At 41.5% G+C, this 25,522-nt stretch overlaps 1 protein-coding gene across 1 annotated transcript in view; it reads left to right on the top strand.

The window, feature by feature from the left end:
• Nucleotides 1–219: 219 nt before the first annotated feature.
• Nucleotides 220–25,522, top strand: part of CCDC170 (coiled-coil domain containing 170) — a 95,764-nt gene continuing 70,461 nt past the window's right edge. The window contains exons 1-2 of the mRNA XM_078054568.1: nt 220–330; nt 20,065–20,179. Of these exons, the coding sequence (XP_077910694.1) occupies nt 20,147–20,179 (33 nt within the window). The 5' untranslated portion in view covers nt 220–330; nt 20,065–20,146. The remainder of the gene's footprint in view (nt 331–20,064; nt 20,180–25,522) is intronic.

Genomic DNA, 25,522 nt, shown 5'->3' with positions numbered 1-25,522 from the left:
GGCTGGGCCTGGCCACACCGGGCCGCCGGGGCCGCCGCCCGCGCGCCGGAGGACACGGTCGAGAGGATCGGGGTCTGTCCGCGGCCCGGGGCGCATCTCAGAGGCCCAAGGCTGCGGGGACACCCGGCGAGCGCGCAGCCCGGCCGGCCGCCAGGTCCCGCGAGCGCCGCCAGCGTCGGGGCCGCGCCGTCTGCGCGTGTTTACTAGTTGCCCGAGGAGACGCGCGCACCCGCACCCGCACCCGCACCCGCGCGCGCCGCTCCCCGCCGCCTGCGCTCCTCCAGCTCCAGGCGCCCGGACCCGGCCGGCGACGGCGCCCCCGCGCCCGAGGTACGTCCCAGCCCGCCGGCCGCGCACGGGGGTGGCCCCGGCGGCCTCTCGGACCGCCGCCGAGCACCCGGGGTGGACGGCCGCGGGGCGCCCGGGCGCTGCGTGGGTGCCTCGTCGTGGGTATGGCTCCGCCTTGGAAGTGGACTGGGACGGCCCGTGGCCGGCTAATTTTAGGAAGTTAGGGGCAGGTCGTGAGTTTGTGACATGCGTCTGAATTTCCGTTTGCTTCTCTGACCACTGAAACGGGTGAAATTCTAAAGACAAGTCCTGTAGACCCGCGGACTCCCCCACCCCTTTCATTTAACTTACACTACTTGCCTAAGAAGTGATTCAGAGCAATTTCTTCAAAATCTGGTGTGGTAGGATTAATGGCGGTCCTGAGCAAAGTCGCTGGCCTTTTTGTTGCTGGTCACCCTAGTAACAATCATTCAGTTTTCTTTGGATCCATTTACTCAATTACTCACCCTAGAAACAATCATTCAGTTGTCCTTGGATCCATTTACTCAATTACTTAGGCATTGGGGACTTTGGGGCATCAGATACACACAGACACACACACACACAGACACACACACGAAGTTAGGGCACACACACACACACACACACACACACGAAGTTAAGGCTGGCTGAGCCAGGGTTAAGTATCCCGTTTTGGACCTGGCATCAGGGTCCCACCAGGCATAGCGTGCTGGGGTGTTGCTAGAGACAGGGAAGGAATTGTGTTCGGCAGAGCTGCTAACCTAAGAGTTGTCCTCAGCCTAACCATACTGGACCACAGAAATCTCTGGGGGACACTCTTCGATTCAAAACAGGGGGTGGATTCTCCAACATGTTTTAGGTATTCTTCTATTTAGAAGCTTTGATTGCTGCCTTACATCTGACCTATATTTCGATTTCTTTGATTCCTGGCTTATTGTGGAAAATTAGTAATATATTGTACAAATAAAAGTGTTTTGTTTTTTTTTTTCATTTGACATTTTGCCAATTTTATCCCAATATGGCATGCTCTGTGAATTAAGAATGTTAGCCCAGGGGCGCCTGGGTGGCTCAGTCCGCTGAGCTGCGGACTCTTGATTTCCCTGGGTAATGATCTCAGGGTCGAAGGATCCAGCCCTCATATCTCTGTGCTCAGCAGGAGTCGGCTTGAGGATTCTCTCTCCCTCTCCCTCTGCCCCTCCTCCACTCGTGCACTCTCTCTCAAATAAATAAATAAATCTTTAAAAAAAAGAATGTTAGCCCATGCATAAGTATTTAGTATTTTTATATTATTTATATTTGTTTGGAGAAAGAATTGAAAGTGAATTATAGACATCATGACCCTTCATTCCCAAATATTTTAGTAGGTATCTCCTAAGAGCAAGGGCATTCTCCAACCAAAATGCAATGATCAAACCCAGGATATTTGACATTGCTGCAGTAACTTTATCTAATGTATACTGTCTACAAAAATTTTGCCAATTGTTCCAATAATGTCATATACTGCAGAATATTTTTTCATGTCAGGATCATGCATTGTATTTAGTTATGTGTCTTTAGTCTCTATAAACCTGTAATAGTTCCTCAGTCTTTCTTTGTTTTTGATGATACTGATATTTTTACAGAGTCTAGGTCATCTGTCTTGCAGAATAAGTTCGTCTGATTGTTTTTCATTAGATTTTTGGTAGAAATACTGTGAAGTGATATGTTTCAGTGCATCACACCTGGAGGTGCATGATGTCACTTTGTCCCACTTTTGGTGATCCTGATTGGTAGTATTTGCCAGAGTTTTGCACTGTAAAAGTGAAAAAAAAAAAAAAAAAGCGTTTAGCCATAAATAAGTGATCATATTGAGTAATCTTATTGATACATATTGAGGTTTTTAGGATAAATTTTACTGCCTACATAAAGGAAAATATTCGGGGTGCATGGGTGGCTGAGTTGATTAAGTATGCAACTCTTGATTTTGCTCAGGTCATGATCTCAGTGTCATGGGATCAAGCCCAGCATGGGGCTGCACCCTCAGCTTGGAGTCGGTTTGAGATTCTCCCTCTGCCCCTTCCCTCCCCGCACCTGCGCATGCTCTCTTTCTCTAAATAAATAAAATCTTTTTTTTGAAAAGAAAATATTCACCAAGCCCAAGATTTTAATTGACCTGAAAGACCTAAATTTTACTGACACTAAAAGTAGAAGCTGAAAGATCAGCATTTATTAAAGTTAATTTTTCAGTTTGCTAAATACTTCATCTGAGACAATCTTAAAACTCAGGTAGGCAAGGCAAGAATTTCCCATTATACGGATGTGAAAATGGCTTGCTCAGTTAGCAACTGCTGTAGCTGGGACTTAAATATCTTTCTTTTGAAAGTTTAGTCCTTTTCTGACCACACCATCCTGTACTGAAAACAGAATAAAATATAATAGTATGCAACTGTATGAGGACATAGAATACTGCAGAGACCAGAGGTACTAGTTCTAGGTTCAAGCAATCCTGATTATACCCTTTATTATCTGTGATGACATGGGCAAAAAAATTACTTATGTCTCTGACTATAGTTTCTTCATCTGAAACATGGGATCAGAGTCCTTACCACGTAGCGTAGTTTTGGGATTTCACAGTTAATATATCCAATCCATCCAAACTGACAGAGTTAAGTGCTTATTAATATTAGCTCTTCTTATTCTCTCTAACCTTTGGAATTTGCCTTGGCATCTACCCCCTACTGCCATCACTGATACCTCCATTAATAATACCTCCGTCACCACCTCAAGAAACAGTAATTGAGGATTTGTGTGAGGTACTGAGGGTAAAAAAATGAATTTGACAGTTTCTGCTCTCAGTGAAGAATCAAGAGTTCACAATCAAGAAAAACAGACACACAAACAGATGGCTTTCGTTGGTATCACCCATGACCCAAATTTAATGGGGCATTTTTCTCAAGTTGGGTTTACCTCTAATCAAATTATCAGTAGAGCTTTACTAGGCTAGAAAATGTGATGAATACTGAGAGCAATGTCATGTGACTTGAAGTATAACAGCTCAAGCACAGAAGTGGGAAACATGCTTCCGGGAAATTTACAAACAGAGCTTTGAGCAGAACAGTGTAACTTTGCTGTGCATTTGAAATAAGGCATGGAAAAAAAAAAGAAATAAGGTATGGAAGCTGAAAAATGTTACCAGATTATTAAAATAATACCACTGAGCAAAAAGCTACAACAGTCGTTTGGTAAAAACATCAGAGATGGCTTTGCTCTGTCAGTGTTTTCACATACCTAGAAGACCTGAACCAAAGTTGAGGCTCCAGTAAATAGTACTGTTGGGACTTTGAGCAAGTCTCTTTCCTCTCTGTGAAACAGATTAACTAACCGTCTGATGGGGTTGTTCTGAGAAGAAAATGTAAGTAGCAACAGTTTATCAACAGCTATACATCCTGAGAACAACAGACCTGGAGCTGGTGAAGTATAGTTAAAAAGGAAGTCAAGTCAGTTTTCCCTTTATTTCCCCACTATTTTCACTTTTTAAAAAATTATGAGAAAATCATCTTACCCATTTTTATGTGCACAGTGCAGTGGCAGTAGGTACATTTATATTATTTTGCAACCATTCCACCATCCATGTCTAGAACTCTTATTTTTTTAGAACCGTTTTCATCTCAAAAAACTGAGACTCTATACCCACTAACCCATAACTCCCCATTCCCCTCTCTCCCTTGGCCCTGGAACACTAGGTACCTCATATAAGTGGGATCATGCAGTGTTTGTCATTTTGTGACTGCCTTATTTACTTAACATAATGTGCTCAAGACTCATCCCTGTTGTAGCATGGCAGAATTTCCTTTCTTTTTAAGGCCGAATAATATTCCATTATATGTATATATCATGTTTTGTTTATCCATTCATCTGTACACAGACACTGGAGTTGTTTCCACCTTTGGCTCTAGTGAATAATTCTACTTTGATCAGAGGTGCACAAATGGTTCTTCAAGACCTTGCTTTCAATTCTTTTGGGAGTGCTGGATGATAATGGTGTTTCTATTTTTAATTTTTTGAGGCGATACCATACTGTTTTCCGTAGTAGCTGAATCATTTTACATTGCCATCAGCAATGCACGAAGTTTCCAATTTCTCTACATCCTTGTCCACACTTATATTTTTCTTTCCTGCCTCCCTCCTTCTTTTTTCTTTTTATAGTAGCCATCCCAATGGTATGAGGTAGCATCCATTTATACTTTTTAAAAATAGTTTTTTTTAAAAAGATATTTATTTGAGAGAGAGAGAGAAAGCGTGAGCAGGGGGAGGGGCAGAGAAAGAGGGAGAAGCACATGGGGCTCGATCCCAGGACCCTGAGGTCATGACCTGAGCCGAAGGCAGAGGCTTAACCGACTGAGCCACCAAAGCACCCCTCCATTTCTACTTTTTAAAGACTCATTTCTTCCCTCTTCCAGTTTGCTCTTTTTGTTTCCCCCTCCTCCTTTTACTCAAACTCAAGTTTAAGAAAAGATATGACTCTAATCACATGTCTTCATATGAATTTAAGTTAGAAGCCTCCCCATCCTAGGTATAAAGAAAAAAACCTAAATCTCCCAAAAAAAGGCAAGAAAGAAAAAAAGAAACAAAAAGCAGAGAAAAAAAGAAAAAAAAATGATGGTGGAAATAAATATGAATATAGCAGTAATTACAATAAAGGAGAATGGACAAAATGCTCAGTTAACTGACAAAATTGTCAGATTGAATTTTTTTGATCTAGGTATATGGTATTTATGAAAGACATATAAACAGAAGTATATGGAGAAGTTGAGAGCACGGTGTATAAAAAGATTCATCAGGCATGGGGCGCCTGGGTGGCACAGTTGGTTAAGCCTCCGACTCTTGGTTTCAGCTCAGGTCCTGATCTCAGGGTCATGAGGTTGAGCCCCATGTGGGCTCCAGGCTCAGCACCCAGTCTTCTTATGTTTCTCTCTCCCTCTGTCTCTGCCCCTCCCCACCCCCACACTGTCTTTCTTTCTAAAATAAATAAATAAATTTTAGAAAAAGATTCATCAGGCAAAAAATAAGCAAAAGAAAGCTGATTAGATATAACAATATACAAAATACTTTTTTAAAAAAAATATTTATTTATTTGGCAGAGAGAGAGACAGCGAGAGCAGGAACATAAGCAGGAGGAGTGGGAGAGAGAGAAGCAGGCTTCCCGCCAAGCAGGGAGCCCGATGCGGGGCTCGATCCCAGGACCCTGGGATCATGACCCGAGCCAAAGGCAGATGCTTAACGCTGAGCCACCCAGGCGCCCCTACAAAATACTTTTAAGGCAAAAATGCATTACTAGAAGTAAAGAGAGTCACTATACAAATTATATCAGTATCTCATAATAAAAATTTTCATTCAACAGGAAGGTGTAAGAATTCTAAATGTATATGCAATAACATGGTGTCAAACTTGGAATTCAAATATGCAAAATAAAAATGGACAGAAACAAAATCTATAAGGACATACAGACAAATCCAAACTAGAGTAGAACTTCTTCAACAAACCTCTGAAATAGCAACCAGGCAAAAATTTGGTAAGAGAGGTACTAAAAAAACTAAAGATACAAGCTTGGTTAAGTCATTGTGAAGAAGAATTATAGTATATAAGATATGTGGGATATGACTGTGAAAGTTAACAGGATGACTTTTTCTCTTTGTCTAAGGGAAAAAACACCTTTAGACTAGGAATCAAATGGACGAAATCCTAGAAAATGTACTCTATTGGTAGGGATTGAACTAGATCAGTAATTACATGTTTTTCCCTTGTAAATAAATAAGGACTTTCTGCTATCAAAAGTAAATGATGACAGTCTGATCAATGAAAACATTAGACACACCCACCTTGAAGGATTTTTTATACAATAACTGACAGGACTCAAAAGTGTCAAGGACACTAAGGAGACACAACACCAAATGTGATGAGGGGACCTAGACTGGTTTCTGGACCACAGGGAGAACAATAGTGGAAAACCTGGTAGCTTAGTTAATAGTATGGTACCAATGTTAGTTTCCTGGTTTTAATAAATGTACCTTGCTTATCCTGGTTATTAACGTACAGAAACTCTGTTCTAATTTGGCAACTTTTCTCTAAGTCTAAAATGATTTCAGAATAAAATGTTTAAAAAAATAGATGATAACCACTTAATTTATTTGTATATCTAAGTTTGTTGATTTTAACTCCAACACTTGGTTTCTCCTGTTACCTAATCTCTCTTTGACCACCTGGCTTTGGAATGCAGCATGAGAGAAAGCGTTCAAGGGACAAGTAGGAGAGCTTTTTGAACACCAAACAGGGCAAGTTTTTGTTTGCATATTTTTAAATGTGTGTGTGTTTACTTAATGTTACCAAATACAGTGTGTAGGATATTTGAAACAATAGTGAGTGCTCCTTGGTTTGTACTCTAATTAAGTTGACTCATTATAAAGACTTTCTTTTTCTGTGTTCAAGGACAACGTAAAAACATTTAATTGAAGAAGGGAGTAACGTTTGCTGCCCTAGGAATTATTTATGCTGTGTACTTTACCCAAGGTGTTTTTTTTTTTTCTCCTTGTTTTGCTTCCAGTTTTTTTTCCCCTTTAGAAATTGATACTTTGGTGGCTTAGATCTAAGGCAGAGAACTTCAAAGGCATTGCTGAGGTAGACCATTAGGACCATATTCTTTTTTCTTACTGATACCAGCATAATTATTGGTCGTAGCTTCAATATTGACATGTTTAATTAGTGCTTGAATAAAATATCTTAAATATTGCTTATAAAAACAAATATATGCCTTATATTTCTGAGTAACTGAAATAACTTCCTTTTCATGGAATGTACCCTATGATTTCCTTCTTGAATCTTCCCTGTTAACTTTGTGCAGAAATGCATTTTTCAGCATAGTCAGACCATCATAGCCTAACCTCAGTATCAGTGCAAAGGGGAACAATTTTCAGACTATATTTATATTTGACTATAATTGTCACATTTCCTTAAGTCTCTTCTATTTCAGGGCAAAAGAAATGAGTAGTAGAGGAGAATATGAAAAGGAAGTCTTGATGTTGACATCTTGTGAACATTTGAAGTAAGCAAAAATGAGAAGTTGGGAGGAAATCTGAATCAGAAATATTCTGCTTAGTGACTCACATGTCGTGTTAGTCACCTATTTGGCAACCTCCCATTGAATCCTAGGCTCTTTGTTAGCATGGAAGATACAGAAATTCTTTCCTTTTTTTTTTTTGGTAAAGATTTTATTTATTTATTTATTTGAGAGAGAGAGAGAGAGATAGCGAGAGAGAGCAGGAGCGGGGAGGAGAGGGAGAAGAAGTCTCCCCGCTGAGCAGGGAGCCCCGTGTGGGGCTTGATCTCAGGACCCTGGGATGATGATCCTGGGATCATGACCTGAATCACAGTCAGACACGTAACTGACTGAGCCACCCAGGCATCCCAAACAGTCACTGTTTTAGATAAAGTCTTGTTCTCATAAAAGTTATATTCTTGTGGGGGAAATAAATAACAGAAAAGTAAAGAAATAGATAAGCAAGGTAATTTATGGTAAAAAAAAAAAAGAGAGTGGTAAATGCTTTAACAAGAAGCTAAGGCACAGGGCTCCTGGGTGGCTCAGTCGTTAAGCGTCTGCCTTCGGCTCAGGTCATGATCCCAGGGTCCTGGGATCAAGCCCCGCTTCCGGCTCCCTGCTCGGCAAGAAGCCTGTTTATCCCTCTCCCACTCCCCCTGCTTGTGTTCCCTCTCTGGCTGTGTGTCTCTCCGTCAAACAAATAAATAAAATCTTTAAAAAAAACAAAACAAAAAACCAAGAAGCTAAGGCAGGATGCCAGGATCAAGATCGGCTGGGGTAAAGGGTGAGGTCTACTTTGGATAGGGTGGGTAGGAAGGGCTCCCTAAGGAGATGATGTTTGTGCTGAGTTGTGAATGATCCCAAGAAGGAATGTTCTCAGTAATCACAAGGGCAGCTACAGGCCCTTAGGCAGGAATGAGGGCAATGTGCTTAAAAAGAGCCCAGCTTGTAGAATGTCCCTCAGTTGGGGTATGTCCAGTGTTCCCTCACAGATTCAGCTTAATCCTTTCTGGCATTTATGGTAATTCTCTATGAGAGATGTTGTATTCTCAGTGCACCATGTTAGGAGCCGTATGTCAGTTCATCTCATCACTGATGTTAGGAAAGTCCAAGAGAGGCTGAGGATCCGTTGCACGTCAGACAGACTAAAGGTACTTGACAACACATGCCCTGCAGCTACAGCTCCAAAGAACATCACTGAAATGATTGGTGAATGATATGATGCCATAGTTAAATTCCTTAAATTTGACTGTTTTATGCAAAGGGATGTTCTTGCTTTTAGGAGATATGTGCTGAAGTATTTGGGGGTGAAGGGCCATGACGTCGGCAAATTACCCATGATTCAGCAATCATAGTTGTAATAAACTCATGGAGAAAGCAATCGGTCACATGTGGCAAGACGTTCTCATAGTTGGCGAATCCAAGTGAAGCATATACTTGGGTTTATTGGATTATTCTTGCAACTTTACTGTAAGATTGAAATAAAACTTAAGAAACATGTGCCTGCAACAAATGGAGTGACGAAGTAGAAGACTCGCTCTTCCTAACTATTGAGCTTGCAGTGTAGTCCAGTAAATAATAAATGGTAACACATAAAAGTTTAAAAAATGATGGCGGAAAGCATGCCTAGAATAAAGACATGGTCTCAGATAAGGATCTAGCAGGAAATACAAAAACAATTACACAGGGTGCTCTAGTAGACCAGGGGCAAGGATGGAGCTGGGCCAGTTTGGCTTCTGGTGGTGGGCGAGGTGATGTTGCCTTTGAAGCGCCAGCAGAACATGCAGGCAATGTTCAGTAGATGGTTGGAAATGGATCTCTAGCTAGAGGTGCAGATTTGGGAGCCATCAGACTGGCTGAAATCTCAGCAGGGCAGGAAGCTGGCCAGAGAAGGTGTTTCTGGTGACAGAGGGTTGAAGACAGATCCCCAGAGAATATCAAGTTAAGGAGTGGTGAAGGAGGATGAGCTGCAGGAGGGACTGCGAGGGGAGGGCCAGGTAAGTCAGAGGAGGGAGCGATGCAGAGAGGTGAGGGAGATGAGTAAGGAGAGTTCAAGGAGAGTGTGCTTTGTGTGGCACATGCCCAAGGGAGGTCAAGTCAGGGAGGGGGAAAAGTGTTCCCTGGAAACCCTCTTACACTATTGGTGGGAATGCAAACTGGTGCAGCCACTCTGGAAAACAGTATGGAAATTCCTCAAAAATTTAAAAATAGACCTACCCTTCAACCCAACAATTGCACTCCTCGGTATTTATCCAAAGGATACAAACATGGTGATTCGAAGGGGCACCTGCACCCTAACGTTTATAGCAGCAATGTCCATGATAGCCAAAATATGGAAAGAGTCCAGACGTCCATCGACAGATGAATGGATAAAGAAGATGTGGTATATATACACAATGGAATATTACTCAGCCATCAGAAAGGATGAAATCATGCCATTTGCAGTGATGTGGATGGAACCAGAGGGTATTATGCTAAGTGAAACAAGTCAGTCGGAGAAATACAAGTACCATACGATTTCACTTATATGCGGAGAAACAAAACATGAACATAGGGGAAGAAAAGGAAAAATAAGATGAAAACAGAGAGGGAGGCCAATCATAAAAGACGCTGAACTCTAGGAAACAAACAGGGTTGCTGGAGGGGATGTGGGTGGGGGGATGGGGTAACTGGGTGACGGTCATTAAGGAGGGCACTTGATGTCATGAACACTGGGTATTATGTGCAACTGATGAATCACTAAATTCTGCCTCTGAAACTAATTAAAACAAAGTGTTCCCCGGATTTGGTGGTCAGGGCAGTCTTCTCCCAGGAAGTGAGCTTTAAGCTGAGCTGTGGAAGGTAAGAGTCAGTGAGGCAAAGGATCGGGGGCGGTTGTGTTGGATACGTCTTCTCCACAGCACAAAGCATGGATGCTGGCTGTGGGAGAGGAGGAAGCAAAGTCCACTCAGGCAACCACAGAAGGCCAGTGTGGCTGGAGTGTGGTTGGAGAGCACAGTGAGGTGAGAAGTCATGGGTGTGGAAGCTGGGGAAGTAGGCAAGGGTCAGATCATACAGGACTTTATAGGAATTTGGATTTTGCCCTGAGGGCAAGGGATGCCCCTGGAGAATTTTTAAGTCTTGGGATATATTGAACAGTTCTGCATTTTATTTATTTATTTATTTATTTATTTATTTATTTATTTATTTATTTATTTTTAAAGATTTTATTTATTTGACAGAGAGAGACACAGTGAGAGAGGGAATATAAGCAGGAGGGGTGGGAGAGGGAGAAGCAGGCTTCCTGCCGAGCAGGGAGCCCGATGTGGGACTCGATCCCAGGACTCTGAGATCATGACCTGAGCTGAAGGCAGATGCTTAACGACTGAGCCACCCAGGCGCCTGAACAGTTCTGCATTTTAAAAAGATCCCTTTAGGGGCGCCTGGCTGGCTCAGTCAGTAGAGCATGTGACTCTTGATCTCGGGGTCCAGAGTTCGAGCCCTATGTTGGGCTAGAGCCTACTTAAGAAAATAAATAAAAATAAAAAGAATCCTTTGGCTACAAATGGACTAGCCCCTTGGTGGGGTAGGGGAGGGTGGGGATAAGTCTGAGGTTGAGGAGACTCTCTGGGGGCTGTTGTGGCAATCTAGACTAGCATGGCAGGCATAGACGGACGTTGAAAGTGAAGAGTTGCTTAGGTGTGAGAATCAAGACAGAAGCATTGGAACTGGAAGAAGAGAGAGAGAAATTGTAAAGTATGGGCTACTGGTTCAAGGAACTGGGTGGGTGTTTGTTGCCATTCACTGAGATGGAGAAAGAGCAGGTTGAGGGAAAGTAGCATGAGTTCAGTATTGGACATGTTGGGTGGGAGGTGTCTGTGCTATCTGGGTGATATCCCCTGGGCAGTTAGATGTAGATCCTGAGCCCAATAGAGAAGTTTCAGGTGGGCATCATCATATACGTGGGGCACCTCAGCACGTAGATGGTTCTTGAAGTCACGAATAAAGGAAGGCCAGAGAAATAAGAGGGTTTTTTTTGTTTGTTTGTTTTTTGCTTTTTGTCAAGACAACCATTGAGATCATGACCTGAGCCAAAGGCAGACGCTTAATGACTGAGCCACCCAGGCACCCCTCTCAAGACAACCGTTGAAATAAGAGGTTTTCCAGGGAGAGTGTGAGGAGGAATTTTTAAAACATTGAATTTGACCATGCAATGGTTGAGGGGGAGCAGACAGGAAAACTGAAAAGATCCAAAGGGAATAAATTCTTCCTGTGATAGGCACCTGTTAAGAAAATTGTTTACTCATAATTTTATTCATTTATTGACCAAATATTTGTTGGCCTCAAAAGAATATTAACCTTGGAGTGAAGAGACCCGGATATTATTGACTCTGAAATGAGCTGACTTAATCTCTCCAGGTCTGCTTTCTTTATGTGTTCAGGTTCATTTCCACCTCAAGTTTTCTAAGAAATATTAATAAACTAATGATAATTTCCAAAATATTTTATACCAGAAACATATATAAAATAGTAAGTGTATATAAAATAGTAAGTGAGAACATATGGCATAAGTCAGCCCCACTGTTTGGTGAAGGTGAGAACTTAGGAACGTCCCTTAACCCTTCCAGGCCTCAGTGTTAATTAATACTTTGGAGTATTAATACTTGATCTGGGCTTTTCACTCTAGATAGTAGACTGAGCTTGTGTGCTTCTGTCTGCTGCTTCTCCGAACTGCATTAAAAGAGAGTAAAAAATAAAAAACAGCATCATTCCCAACAGTGCTGGGAATATGACCAGATTTTTTTTTTCTTTTTTTACCATTCTGGAAAATACAAAGGCAGGGGCGTCATCAGGTAGATCAATGACAGAGGAGGAGAAGACAGCAGTGGAGGTAGAACTGTTCTTCCCAGAGACCTCTGGAAGCTTCCATGCTTGGAATTGGCAGATGTGGACCTGGATTATTAGGAAGTAGGAAGAAATCAGGCAGACATCACTGGTGAATGGAAATGTGAATCAACTACTTCAATCCCCAGTGCCCCACAACTGCTTCTACTTTGAATTCACCTGTTTCCACTCTATGCAATTCAACGTGCAGTCTATTGTTCATTGAACATTTGTGTCCCTCCCCAATTCACATGTTGAAGCCCTAACCCTCAGTGTGATGGTATTTGGAGAGGAGGCCTTCGGGAGGTGACTGGGTTTAGATGAGGTCATGAGGCTGGGCCCTCATGATGGGATGAGTGTCCTTATAAGAAGAGGAAGAGACTGGAACTTTCTTTGCCCTTTGAGGACACCACAGGAAGATGACCATCAGCAAGCTGGGAAGCGAGTTCTCACCAGGAGCCAGAGCAGTGACACCTTAATCTTGGACTTCCCAGCCTCCCACAACTGTGAGGAATAAACATCTGTATCTGAAGCCACCCAGTCTGTGGTATTTTGTTACAGCAGCCCACCTGACCAACAGTCAGTCTTTGCTAAAGTTAGCCTACCCACTCTTACCCTCACAACTCACGCGCAGCTCTCCCCACTTCGGGCCACGGCCTTCCAAACAAATGTGAAGTGTTATTGTGCTGATACACAATGGATGGCATCTTCAGTGCAGAGCCTTTCTTCATAGGAAGGTTTCTCATAACATTTATCCCTAAAGCTGAAGTACATGAACCTCTGCCTTAAAGAAGTGACTTCTCTGGAGAAATACCTTCTGCCCCTCTAATTTCTAGAACCTAAGCAGTATCAAGTTAACCTGTTGCTATTACTTTCTTGCTCACATATCAGGGTATTTTTTAAAATTTAAATTTTTTATTGTTTTGGTGTTGAGCAAAGGATAGCTAGCTCTCTCTGGACCGTGCCTCAAGTACAGAGAGGACATAGGTGTGAGTATAAAGTGTGTAACCGAGGCTGGCAAAAATGTAACTTTTTCTAACAACTGGGCTTAACCCAGGAGACGCTGTTTCCTCCCTTTAGAAGAAAAAGACCATCTTGTCAATTCAGGGGAACTTATTCCAATGGTTTTCCTCACTCCCCCTCTCCCTTAGGTGAACCAAGTTTCTGCAGGTGGGGATGGGCGTGGTTTTGAGTAGCTTGGCATGGGGCGGGGCGTTTGGGCCGAAGACCATCCTCTGCCGCCTTGGCTCCGACTTCCCTTGGGGACTTGGACATTGGTCTCTGCTGAAGTCCTTGGCTTTGCTCTGGCTTCTCAAGGTCCAGCCGTGCAGCAGGTTCCTTATTCCCATCCCAAGTCCCTTTACGTCTGTAGTCTTATCTCTGTCTCCCTTTTTGCTTTCCTTGGGGAAATGGGGAACCAGGGTAGGGTTTCCCTTCCCTGCTTGAGAAGTGACTACAGAAGGCGGAGTTGCCCGCGGGCCCCATGGGCCCGTCACTCAATCATTGTCACTCGTTCCACTCGGAGGAGCTGCACTGCTTGCTGCCTGTAGGGCTCTCCCGCGGGCATCCATCTCCAGGGGCAACATCGTGGGAAGCCAGGGAGGTAGCAGGAGTTTTTGTTATCCTCCCCACTCATCTCATCTCAGGTCTTAGGTCCCAAGAGGGCGGGCAACACCTAAGTGCGGGTCATGTCTCCTTTTTCCAGGGCCTGGAGCCACACATCACCTTTCAGGTGGGAAAATGATTCTCCAGCATGAACTGTTGTCTAGTCTGCAATCTAAAGGAATAATTTTCATGCCGTGAATCCTCAAGGCTTTGTTATTTATATGCAAAGCCATGCTTTTGAAATTTTAAATATTTTAAAGCATTCTCTTTCAGAAAGCCCTCCTCTGAAAATCCAGAGCATTATAGCTCTTGAAAGCTTCTGTGGATCCTCTAAATAGGGGCCCGAGCTACATTCTCCTGGACCCGCTGGCTCTATCTACTCACATAATATACTCCAAGTAATGGAATGAGTTGACTTACTGGATGGAATTATCTAGAATCGACAATTAGAATTTTAGGGAATAGCTGCCAAAAACAGTGATCATGGGTTTCGCCATATTGGCTCTTTTTTTTTTTTTTATAGTAATTAACCAAGTTGTTTTTTATTTTATTTTATTTTATTTTATTTTTTTATTTTTTTTTTAAAGATTTTATTTATTTATTTGACAGAGAGAGACACAGCGAGAGAGGGAACACAAGCAGCGGGAGTGGGAGAGGGAGAAGCAGGCTTCTCGCCGAGCAGGGAGCCCGATGCGGGGCTCGATCCCAGGACCCTGGGACCATGACCTGAGCCGAAGGCAGACGCTTAACGACTGAGCCACCCAGGCGCCCCAGTTGTTTTTTATTTTAAGGATTTTTATTTATTTGAGAGAACGAGAGGGAGCCAAGTGGAGCGAGAGGCAGAGGGAGAGGGACACGCAGACTCCCCGCTTGGAGTGCCGAGCCTGACACCACACGGGGCTTATCCCATGACCCTGAGATCATGCCTTGAGCTGAAACCAAGAGTCAGACCCTTAACCAACTGAGCCACCCAGGCGCCCCAATAATTAGCCAAGTATTTTAAGTCCATTTTTGGTTCATGATTTTAAAATCATTCTGTCTGGGTAGAGAAGAATGCTTATACTCCTGTTCATGAAGGCAAATGTGTAGGCTGGCATTTCCTTAAAAGCAATTTTAAAATATTTCTATTTATTCAAGTTTATGACGTTAGGGAGATGAAACTGTGTAGAAGCACTGTCTAGAAAGCATTAATAAGTAATAGAAGAGGTAATACTTAGAGGTAGGTAATGGAAAAATTATCTTAATATTGCTTACTCTTTTGTAGACTGACATGGAACTGTTGAGTACTGAAATGAAGTCTCCTCATGACAATTCTATGGTGCTAAGAGAATTACTTTTTTGGAAGATGGGATAGACTGTATCTCAAGTCCCTTCTAAGGGAAATATTCCTGAAGAGCCGGTTTGAATAAACAATTTATTAAAGTTTGAAGCACACTACTCCACATAGGAGCTAAAATATTATTTCTTGAAAATTTTTTCACTTTACAATAATTTATCAAGTGTTTTATAATACATGGAGTGGAAAAATCCCATTTGGAAAGAGTTCTAGAATCTTGAGCATGTGAAAAGATGTATATAGGATAATGACATATAAAATATCCCATCTAGTTGTCAATGAAGATTTTGGTTTCCACCATTTCTCTCACAGAAGCTATTCCATTTGTGACGTTTTCAAATTTGCATTCATTATAGCCTTGACTGCCGAACCCAGTACTCCCGTGGGGCCATATCCACTATGAACGCTGAAAAACTGCTAGCACTTAAAATTTGGCCTGAAGTTGACTAATTTGCCTGTGATTTGCCTTGCATCCAGTCTGAGAAGTTATCTTGCTAACATAAACAGATTAAAAATAACTTCATAGAACTTTATATTGAACTAAAATATTAGCTTCTAAATTGGCTGGACCTGACCTGTCTGACATTTATGAACTTGTAGAAAACAGAATGCACCTTCCAAAAAGTAATTGGAAAATTTAATTATGAATTTATACTTTTTTATACTTTGAACTTAACATTACTTATGGAAATGCAGCTCATTATTACAACGGCCAGATTCGCAGACAGCAATATCGAGAGTGAGAAAATAATTCAGTTTAGGGAGAAACGATTGTTTCACCATTTAACCAGATATATATGGGAAACCAACATGGTAACTAAGAGCTTGGGCTTTGGAGTCAGACAGACTTGGTTTTGATTTTGGCTGTGCCATTTCATTTGGTCCTTCATTCGTTTTTTAGTATTTAACTGAAACCCAGTCACTGGGGACATAGTGGTGAACAAAACAGGCATTTTCCTGCTTCCTGTGGACCTCATAATCTAGCAGGGGAAGTAGATATGAAATAACTAATCATATAAATAATAGTTATAATATGAAGGATAAGGACTGGGTGCTATGAAATCAAATAACACAAGAACTCATTTAGATTGAGGCTTGGGAAGGCCAATATAAGGACTGAAAGCAGGCCATAAGGTGTTTGGGTAGAGGAGCCAGAGTAAGAGAGATTGATGGGGGGGGGGGGGGGAGGGAGGGGAAAATTCAGAAAAATACAGTTGTAAGATTTATTAGATTTTTTTCCTGTTTGAATCTAAATTTCCTTATTATAGATAGTAGTAACAGTTTCACATAGTTGCTCTTGGAATTAAGTAACATTGTATTTGAATCATGCTTAATACAGACCTAGAATGATAAGTGTTTACTACCTGGTGGCTCTAAATAATAGTAATAATGATGCCTTCATGGAGTTTACATTTACATAATATCCACTGTAGGAATGGAAATAAGCAAAGAGGGGCTAATCATTGCTTAAAGAGCTTCAGAGAAAAGTTCCACATTTATGCTAATTTTAGAAATGAGTTATTTATTACAGTCACATCTGAAGGAAAAGATCTTAATGTTTTCTGACTAATGAGTGAATTTAAGTGCCTTGTATCAGCGAGGTTACAGAATAAAGATACTGAAGTTATAGAGAGTTGACTGATGTAATTTCCCATATATAAAACTTTGCACATCTGGTCTATAAAACCTTGAGATCAAGATTGGCTGTTGCTCAGGCCCTAACAAGCTTCTAAAGGCAGGACGAGCTAAAGAAATAATTGCAAACTTAATAGCTAAGATATTTTCATAACAAGATTCAGAAAAATTAGAAATTAAATAAATGGACCTTCATCCTAACAAGGATTGAGATTCATAATTTTGGTTCCTTCAAGGGAAGCATTTTATGAATGTTTTATACTTTTATCCTTATCTAACAGATGTGGATGAACAATTCATGGCCTTTCCTCCCCTTGGTCAACTATCTCCTGTCCTCTCCAGCTTCTTCTAAAGCTCATATCTCTATTCTAGGTTGATCTCTAGCCAGGGCTGGTTTTAAAAACATGAGGTTTATTATTTTCTATTTTTATAAGAGATGAGTGAAATTCCACCTATACTTCTACTACTATTGCTACTATTTCTTCTTCTTCTTAGTGAAGTCTTTTTTTTTTTTTTTTTTAAGATTTTATTTATTTATTTGTCAGAAAGAGAGAGAGCAAGCATGGGGAGTTGTAGGCAGCGGGAAAAGCAGGTTCTGCACTGAGCAAGGAACCTGATGCGGGACTCGATCCCAGGACTCTGTGATCATGACCTGAGCCAAAGGCAGATGCTTAACCGACTGAGCCACCCAGGCGTCCCTCACCTATACTTCTTCTAAGGGGCCATGGTTTAGGGCTAGTCAGGTGTTATTATAAATAAGTAAGTAAGTGCAACTAGGTATTTTTATGTTTAATATGCTAACCTTAGAGATGTGAACAAAGGGGAATAAGCCTTTCCATTCTGTTGTTCATCTACTCCTCCAGCCATTCATTTATTTAACAAATATTGAATGGATAGCCATTCAACAGAATTTATGGAGGTACTCATCATATCCTAGGAAAGGTACCTGGCACTAGGGATACAAATATAATTAATTTCTAGGTTTTGCCTTCAAATCCACAACCTTGTAGCCAAATCATTTATTCAGTTACTAATACTCAACATGTATTTCATAACTGCCTACTCTGCCCAGCATTATTATAGACACGGGGGATGCAGTGCTGGGAAACAGACATGAGGTCTGCCCTGGTGGAGCTTATATTCAAGGCGTAGACCTAAAAACAAGTGTAGAAGGTAAGGGCTGTGCTCCCTCAAGTGGGCTGATGGCTACAGGGTTGCACAAAATTATTTATGAGAGGTTCATTAAGAAAATATTTCAATTTTGGGGCACCTGGGTGGCTCAGTTGTTAAGCGTCTGCTTTCAGCTCAGGTCACGATCCCAGGGTCCTAGGATCGAGCCCCGCATTGGGCTCCCTGCTCAGCAAGAAGCCTGCTTCTCCCTCTCCGACCCCCCCTGCTTGTGTTCCCTCTCTCGCTGTCTCTCTCTGTCAAATAAATAAATAAAATCTTAAAAAAAAAAAAAGAATCTGAGTCTATTTAGGGCAACATGAATAGATCTTAAAAACATACTGTTTTTAAAATAAAGTAAACGAGGGCGCCTGGGTGGCTCAGTTGGTTAAGCGACTGCCTTCGGCTCAGGTCATGATCCTGGAGTCCCTGGATCGAGTCCCGCATCAGGCTCCCTGCTCAGCAGGGAGTCTGCTTCTCCCTCTGACCCTCCCCCCTCTCATGTACTCGCTCTCTCTCATTCTCTCTCTCTCAAATAAATAAATAAAATCTTAAAAAAAAAAAATAAAGTAAACGAGAACAAAGCTAACATACTATTTATGGTTAAGAATATATGTTAAAATAATATATCTTCTATAGGTATAAATAAAAATGGAAAAAATATTTTTAAAGATTTATTTATTTGAGGGGGGGAGAGATAGAGAGGGAGTGGGGGTTGGGGGAGCAGAAGGAGAGGGAGAAGCAGACTCCCCACTGAGCATGGAGCTCAACACGGGGCTCTATCCCAGGACCCTGAGATCATGATCTGAGCCAAAATCAAGAGTCAGACATTTAACGGACTGAGCCACCCAGGTGGCCCCCCAAAAATATTTTTTTAATGGTCTGACGGATGCTCGCCAAACTTATCTAATAATTACCTCTGGAATGGAGGAAGAGGGTCCAGATTAGAGATCACAGGGAAAGGAAATTGTAGCTCCATTTGTGATATTCCAATTTTTAAAAGAAAAGTGACTCTAATTTTAATATTAAGATTAATTTCTTAATTAAGTCAAAGACCACTGAAAGTATGCTTAAAGAGTCTGGTTTACTAGGTTCTCATCCGAATTTTCACATCCGAATCTTCAAACTTACGAAACCGAATATTATGTTTGTGCATTCCTTCCTGGCTGCAGAGGCAACAGGAAACCCCAAACTTGAACCTCAGTGTGCAGAAAGAAGGGAGAGGCAGAAAGCAGAATCACTGAGTTCCCAGCAATACTTGGAATGCATTTGTTACGCAAGTACAACGTTTTGACTACATTTGGGACAGGAAGTTCATCATGAAAATAAGTGGAATATAAATAATATTATAGCCAGAATAGGAAGTGTCTTCAAGGATTAAAATGAGAATTCAGTGATTTCTAATGTTTTCATTAACTGTAAAAAGATATCCAACCAACAAAGCACAAGCTGGAGGGAGAAAGTGACCTACATAGCTTGTGTGTTGCACTAGATCCCTGCTTTCTCTTCCAGGGTGGCCGGCCCTTAGCTCCGCCCAAAGAAAACTCAATAAAAATGCTGCAGCTTCATCACTTCTCATGGCATTGTTCTGTGAGAAGGAAGCCATGAGGTCCAGCCTACACATTCCTGATAGCAACAAAGCCTCCACAGAGGCCTGCTTTGTAAAATAATAATAATAATAATAATAATAATAATAATAATAATAATAAGATAGCAGGGAAATGTTAGCAATATATAATTAATCCCTCCAGGTTTCAGTTTAGAAAGAAATCAAATCATGTGTCACCTTCCTGTAAGAATCCCTGCAAGGAGACAAAGTAAGCTCCACCATTAAGTTTTTTTTTTTTTAAGATTTTATTTATTTATTTGAGAGAGAGAATGAGAGAGAGAGCACATGAGAGGGGGGAGGGTCAGAGGGAGAAGCAGACTCCCTGCTGAGCAGGGAGCCCGATGCAGGACTCGATCCTGGGACTCCAGGATCATGACCTGAGCCGAAGGCAGTCGCTTAACCAACTGAGCCACCCAGGTGCCCTACCATTAAGTTTTTAGAATTAATTTTTCTCTCTTTTGTGTCCAGGATAGATTGGATTAACGGCAGATTTCCAACCTTAAACCTCAGAGTTTAGCAATTCTCGTGGCTTATCAAGAAGAGGATAAGGATGTCCTCGGCACCCTCGGTAGGACAGACAAAAGTGAGTAGACTCCCATTTCGGAAGCCCTTTTTTCTGAAACATAGAGCCCATAATCTCCTTTGTGACCAGAGCTCATCCGGCGTTCTCCCCAGCAGCTGCATCACATCCTCAGTGCACAGCAGGGGGCAGCTGGGCAAGGTGGAATAGGGATCAGAGCCAAGAAAGAAAATCACCTAGTGGACAGTGTATGCGCCTTCCTAGCAATCCTGTCCCTCTTCTCATATTTGCAATTTAAAAGTCTTCCTAACCCATTTTTCCTCTAATTTTCTGCAGAACCTGACCAATCAAAACTCCCTCTGACCACAGTGTTGTCTTTCAGCTATTCTCCATAGCAACCAAGGCTTCTCCTTCACAGCTCTTAACATAATAGCAAGTAATAAATTACATGCATAATTAAGTGTTTAATGCCTCCTTCCCGCAGAAGACTGTGATGTTCGCTAAGTTGTCCCTTGCACTACTCAGGACCTTACTGAAAATGCTCAAGTGAATGAATGGATCGATGATGGGTGACCCCTCTTTTTACCTATACCCTAGTCCTCCCATCTGATTCACCCTACAATCTCATCCTGTTCTCATCTGCTATACCAAATTCCATCAGCCCCTGCGGCTGATTGACTTCTGCTGAGCCCCCTGCCTCCGCAGCGGGCTGGTTTAGGAAGCCCACAGATTCTTCCACCCTGCCCCATTTCAGCCTGTCCCTCTCCAGTAGCATTAACAAACCAAAGTTGCCTTCCTTTTGACTGTGCGGGCGTTCTGAAACATACTCCCCAATAACCGAATAACTTCTACACCATGGCAGGATTACAAACTAAAAGCAAGTCGCCACCCTCCTAGTGTTTCCCATAATCTTTGCAGGTTACCAAAGGTCTAGATCTCAGAATAATTTCTAACCTCCCTCCCAAGTTTCAGATTTATTTCTCTTCCAATGTCAAAAAGACAAAAGAAAGTAAATGCAGTAAAGAAATATTAAAAGAGGGAAAGCATGAGAGGATGGGAAAGAGTATCATGCACGCGCTCTTGGGGCTGTGCACTGGTATGAGGTAGCCCCACTGTTTGACTTGGCTCTTCCAAGCAGATCCTCAGGAGTCACACAATCCACTAGGACCGCAAGGTAACGCAAACAAGTTGCTCGGTAACGACACAACTATTCACTACAGGAAACCATGATAAATTTCAAGACCCATGAAGCAATTCAATGGCCTAACGTGAGCCCTTGTTCAGTAAAAGCACTTTTATTTTTTAAAATTTTAAAAATTTTATTATGTTATGTTAGTCACCATACAATACATCATCAGTTTTTGATGTGATGATCCACGATCCATTGTTTTTGTATAACACCCAGTGCTGCATGCAGTATGTGCCCTCCTTAATACCCATCACCGGGCTAACCAATCCCCCCTCCCCCCTCCCCTCTAAAACCCTGTTTGTTTCTCAGAGTCCATAGTCTCTCATGGTTCATCTCTCCCTCCGATTCCCCCCCACCCCGCCCTTCATTCTCCTAATGTCCTCTGTGCTATTCCTTCTGTTCCACAAATAAGTGAAACCATATGATAATTGACTTTCTCTGCTTGACTTACTTCACTTAGCATAATCTCCTCCAGTCCCATCCATGTTGATGTAAAAGTTGGGTATTCATCCTTTCTGATGGCTGAGTAATATTCCATTGTATATATGGACCACATCTTCTTTATCCATTCGTCTGTTGAAGGGCATCTTGGCTCTTTCCACAGTTTGGCTATTGCGGATGTTGCTGCTATGAACATTGGGGTGCATGTGGCCCTTCTTTTCACTACATCTGTGTCTTTGGGGTAAATACCCAGTAGTGCAATTGCTGGGTCATAGGGTAGCTCTATTTTTAACTTTTTGAGGAACCTCCACACTGTTTTCCAAAGTGGCTGTACCAACTCGCATTCCCACCAACAGTGTAAGAGGGTTCCCCTTTCTCCACAACCTCTCCAACATTTGTTGTTTCTTGCCCTGTCCATTTTTGCCATTCTAACTGGTGTAAGGTGGTATCTCAATGTGGTTTTGATTTGAATTTCCCCGATGGCTAATGATGATGAACCTTTTTTCATGTGTCTGTTAGCCATTTGTATGTCTTCTTCAGAGAAGTGTCTTTTCATATCTTCTGCCCACTTTTTGACTTGATTATTTGTTTTTTGGGTTTTGAGTTTGAGAAGTTCTTTATAGATCTTGGATACCAGCCCTTTATCTGTAGTGTCCTTTGCAAATATCTTCTCCCATTCTGTGGGTTGCCTCTTTGTTTTGTTGACTGTTTCCTTTGCTGTGCAGAAGCTTTTTATCTTGATGAAGTCCCAAAAGTTCATTTTTGCTTTTGTTTCACTAGCTTTTGGAGATGTATCTTGAAAGAAGTTGCTGTGGCCAATGTCAAAGAGGTTACTGCCTATGTTCTCCTCTAGGATTTTGATGGATTCCTGTCTCACATTGAGGTCTTTCATCCATTTTGAGTTTATCTTTGTGTCCCCAAACCAGGCAGAAACCCCATCAAAAAGGAGAATTTCAGACCGATATCCCTGATGAATATGGATTCCAAAATCCTCAACAAAATCCTAGCTAATAGGATCCAACAATACATTAAAAGGATCATCCACCACAACCAAGTGGGATTAAGTTTAGAATATATGACAGTTGAAGGTTTGTTAAGTTGGAGTTAGATTGATTCGCAAATCAATCAATGTGATCGAACACATTAATAAGAGGAGAGAGAAGAACCATATGGTCCTCTCAATTGATGCAGAAAAAGCATTTGACAAAATACAGCATCCTTTCCTGATTAAAACTCTTCAGAGTATAGGGATAGAGGGAACATTCCTCAAGTTCATAAAATCCATCTATGAAAAACCCACAGCGAATATCATCCTCAATGGGGAAAAGCTGAGAGCCTTTCCCCAAAGATCAGGAACACGTCAAGGATGCCCACTCTTGCCACTGTTGTTCAACATAGTACTAGAAGTCCTAGCGGCAACAATCAGACAACAACAACAAAAAATAAAAGGTATTCAAATTGGCAAAGAAGAAGTCAAACTCTTTCTTTTCGCAGATGACATGATACTTTATGTGGAAAACCCAAAAGACTCCACCCCCAAATTACTAGAACTCATACAGCAATTCAGTAATGTGGCAGGATACAAAATCAATGCACAGAAATCAGTTGCTTTCTTATACACTAACAATGCAACTGTAGAAAGAGAAATTAGAGAAATGATTCCATTTACAATAGCACCAAAAACCATAAGATACCTCGGAATAAACCTAACCAAAGAGGTAAAGGATCTATACTCTAGGAACTACAGAATACTCATGAAAGAAATTGAAGAAGACACAAAAAGATGGAAAAATAGTCCATGCTCATGGATCGGAAGAATAAACATTGTTAAAATGTTTATGCTACCCAGAGCAATCTATACCTTCAATGCCATCCCGATCAAAATTCCAATGACATTTTTCAAAGTGCTGGAACAAACAATCCTAAAATTTGTATGGAATCAGAAAAGACCCCGAATCGCCAAGGAAGTGTTGAAAAAGAAAAACAAAGCTGGGGGCATCACATTGCCTGATTTCAAGCTGTATTACAAAGCTGTGATCACCAAGACAGCATGGTACTGGCACAAAAACAGACACATAGACCAATGGAACAGAATAGAGAACCCAGATATGGACCCTCAACTCTATGGTCAAATAATCTTCGACAAAGCAGGAAAAAATATCCAATGGAAAAAAGACAGTCTCTTCAATAAATGGTGCTGGGAAAATTAAAAGCACTTTTATAGCAGAGTCCAAGCAATGGGGTCCAAGTAGACATCTCTCTGAGGTTCTGGCTTTTTAAGGATAATTTTGAAGTTGAGCATAGAATGCATGAATGCACATTCTTCAACCGATCCTCTGAATACCATTTGACACCATTAATTTGGTTAATATCAGAAACATATTTCTGAACCTCTTGTCTGGGTATGAAGACTGCATTCCTCATCAGCTGGATCCAGCTTCCTGCTGAGACCAGTGAAGTATATCCTGTCACTTGAGGGTAGAGGGCTCATCTATCTAACTCCAACTTAACAAACCTTCAACTGTCATATATTCTAAACTGATGTAATAATTGTAAGGCATTTCAACACGAGGCTTGAAAATGGCCTTGCCAGAGCTTCATTCAAAAATAAATGTAGGCTGATTCAGTTGCCTCCTGGCTATTCTCCCTTCCTCCCATCTTTGTACTGATCTAAGCTTTTCAGCACCGCAGAGTGGAAGTGATGACATGCAGACCTGACCAGGTCCCTCCCCTAGCGGACAAAGGCTGTCCTCTGTAGACAGGGTAAGGAATAGACAGATACCGTAAGTCAGCCGAATCACATTACCCATGTCTAATATCTAGCCACACCTTCAGTCACATGGAAAAATTAGGTTTGTCTAAGCTTGCCATGTATCTTGAAGCATAAGTGTTTCTTGCCTGTGGTACCTGCTACCCTTCTTCCCAGGCTCCCTCTCTACTTGACCAGAGTTGGAATTAGCTTTTCTGCAGAGCTTTCATGGGACACCGAGGCAGAAATTTTTATTCCGATTACCACTCCTGTTCTCAATCCTCATCTTGTTTTATCTATTCTGGTTACTATTTCTCTGTGCAACCACATTATTACCAATCGGAAACGTTACTGATCTATTTTGGTACATTTCTTTATAGTACTGTTCTTATATGTATATATTGTACAATAGTGCTTTTAAAAAAAAACTTATTATTGAAGCATAGTTGACATACAGTGTTAGAATAGTTTCAGGTGCACAATACAGTTATTTGACAATTCTGTACATTACTCAATGCTCACCACAGTAAGTATAGTCACCATCTATCACATGCAATGTTATTACAATATTATTGACTCTATTCCCTATGCTATACTTTTCATCTCCATGACTTATTTATTTTATAACTGGAAGTTTGTACTTCTTAATCCCCATCACCTATTTCATCCATCCCTCCACCCTCCTCTCCTCTGGCAACCATCAGTTTATTCTCTGTATTTAAGAATCTGTTTGTTTTTTGGTTGTTTGCTTGTTTGTTTTGTTTTTCAGATTTCACATATAAGTGAAATCATATGGTATTTGTCTATATCTGTCTGACTTATTTCACTGAGCATTGTACCCTTTGGGTCCATCCATGTTGTTGCAAATGACAAGAATCTCATTCCTTTTTATGGCCGAATAATATTCCTTTACACACACACACACACACACACACACACACACACACCCCACGTCGTCTTTATCCGTTCATCTGTTGATGGACATTTGGGTTGCTTTCATGTCTTGGCTATTGTAAATAATGCTATA

Source organism: Halichoerus grypus, chromosome 9 (genome assembly GCF_964656455.1).
Source record: "Halichoerus grypus chromosome 9, mHalGry1.hap1.1, whole genome shotgun sequence".
Taxonomy (NCBI): domain Eukaryota; kingdom Metazoa; phylum Chordata; class Mammalia; order Carnivora; family Phocidae; genus Halichoerus; species Halichoerus grypus.
The sequence above is the reverse complement of the archived record's forward strand: the minus strand, read 5'-3'. Positions and strand labels throughout refer to the sequence as shown.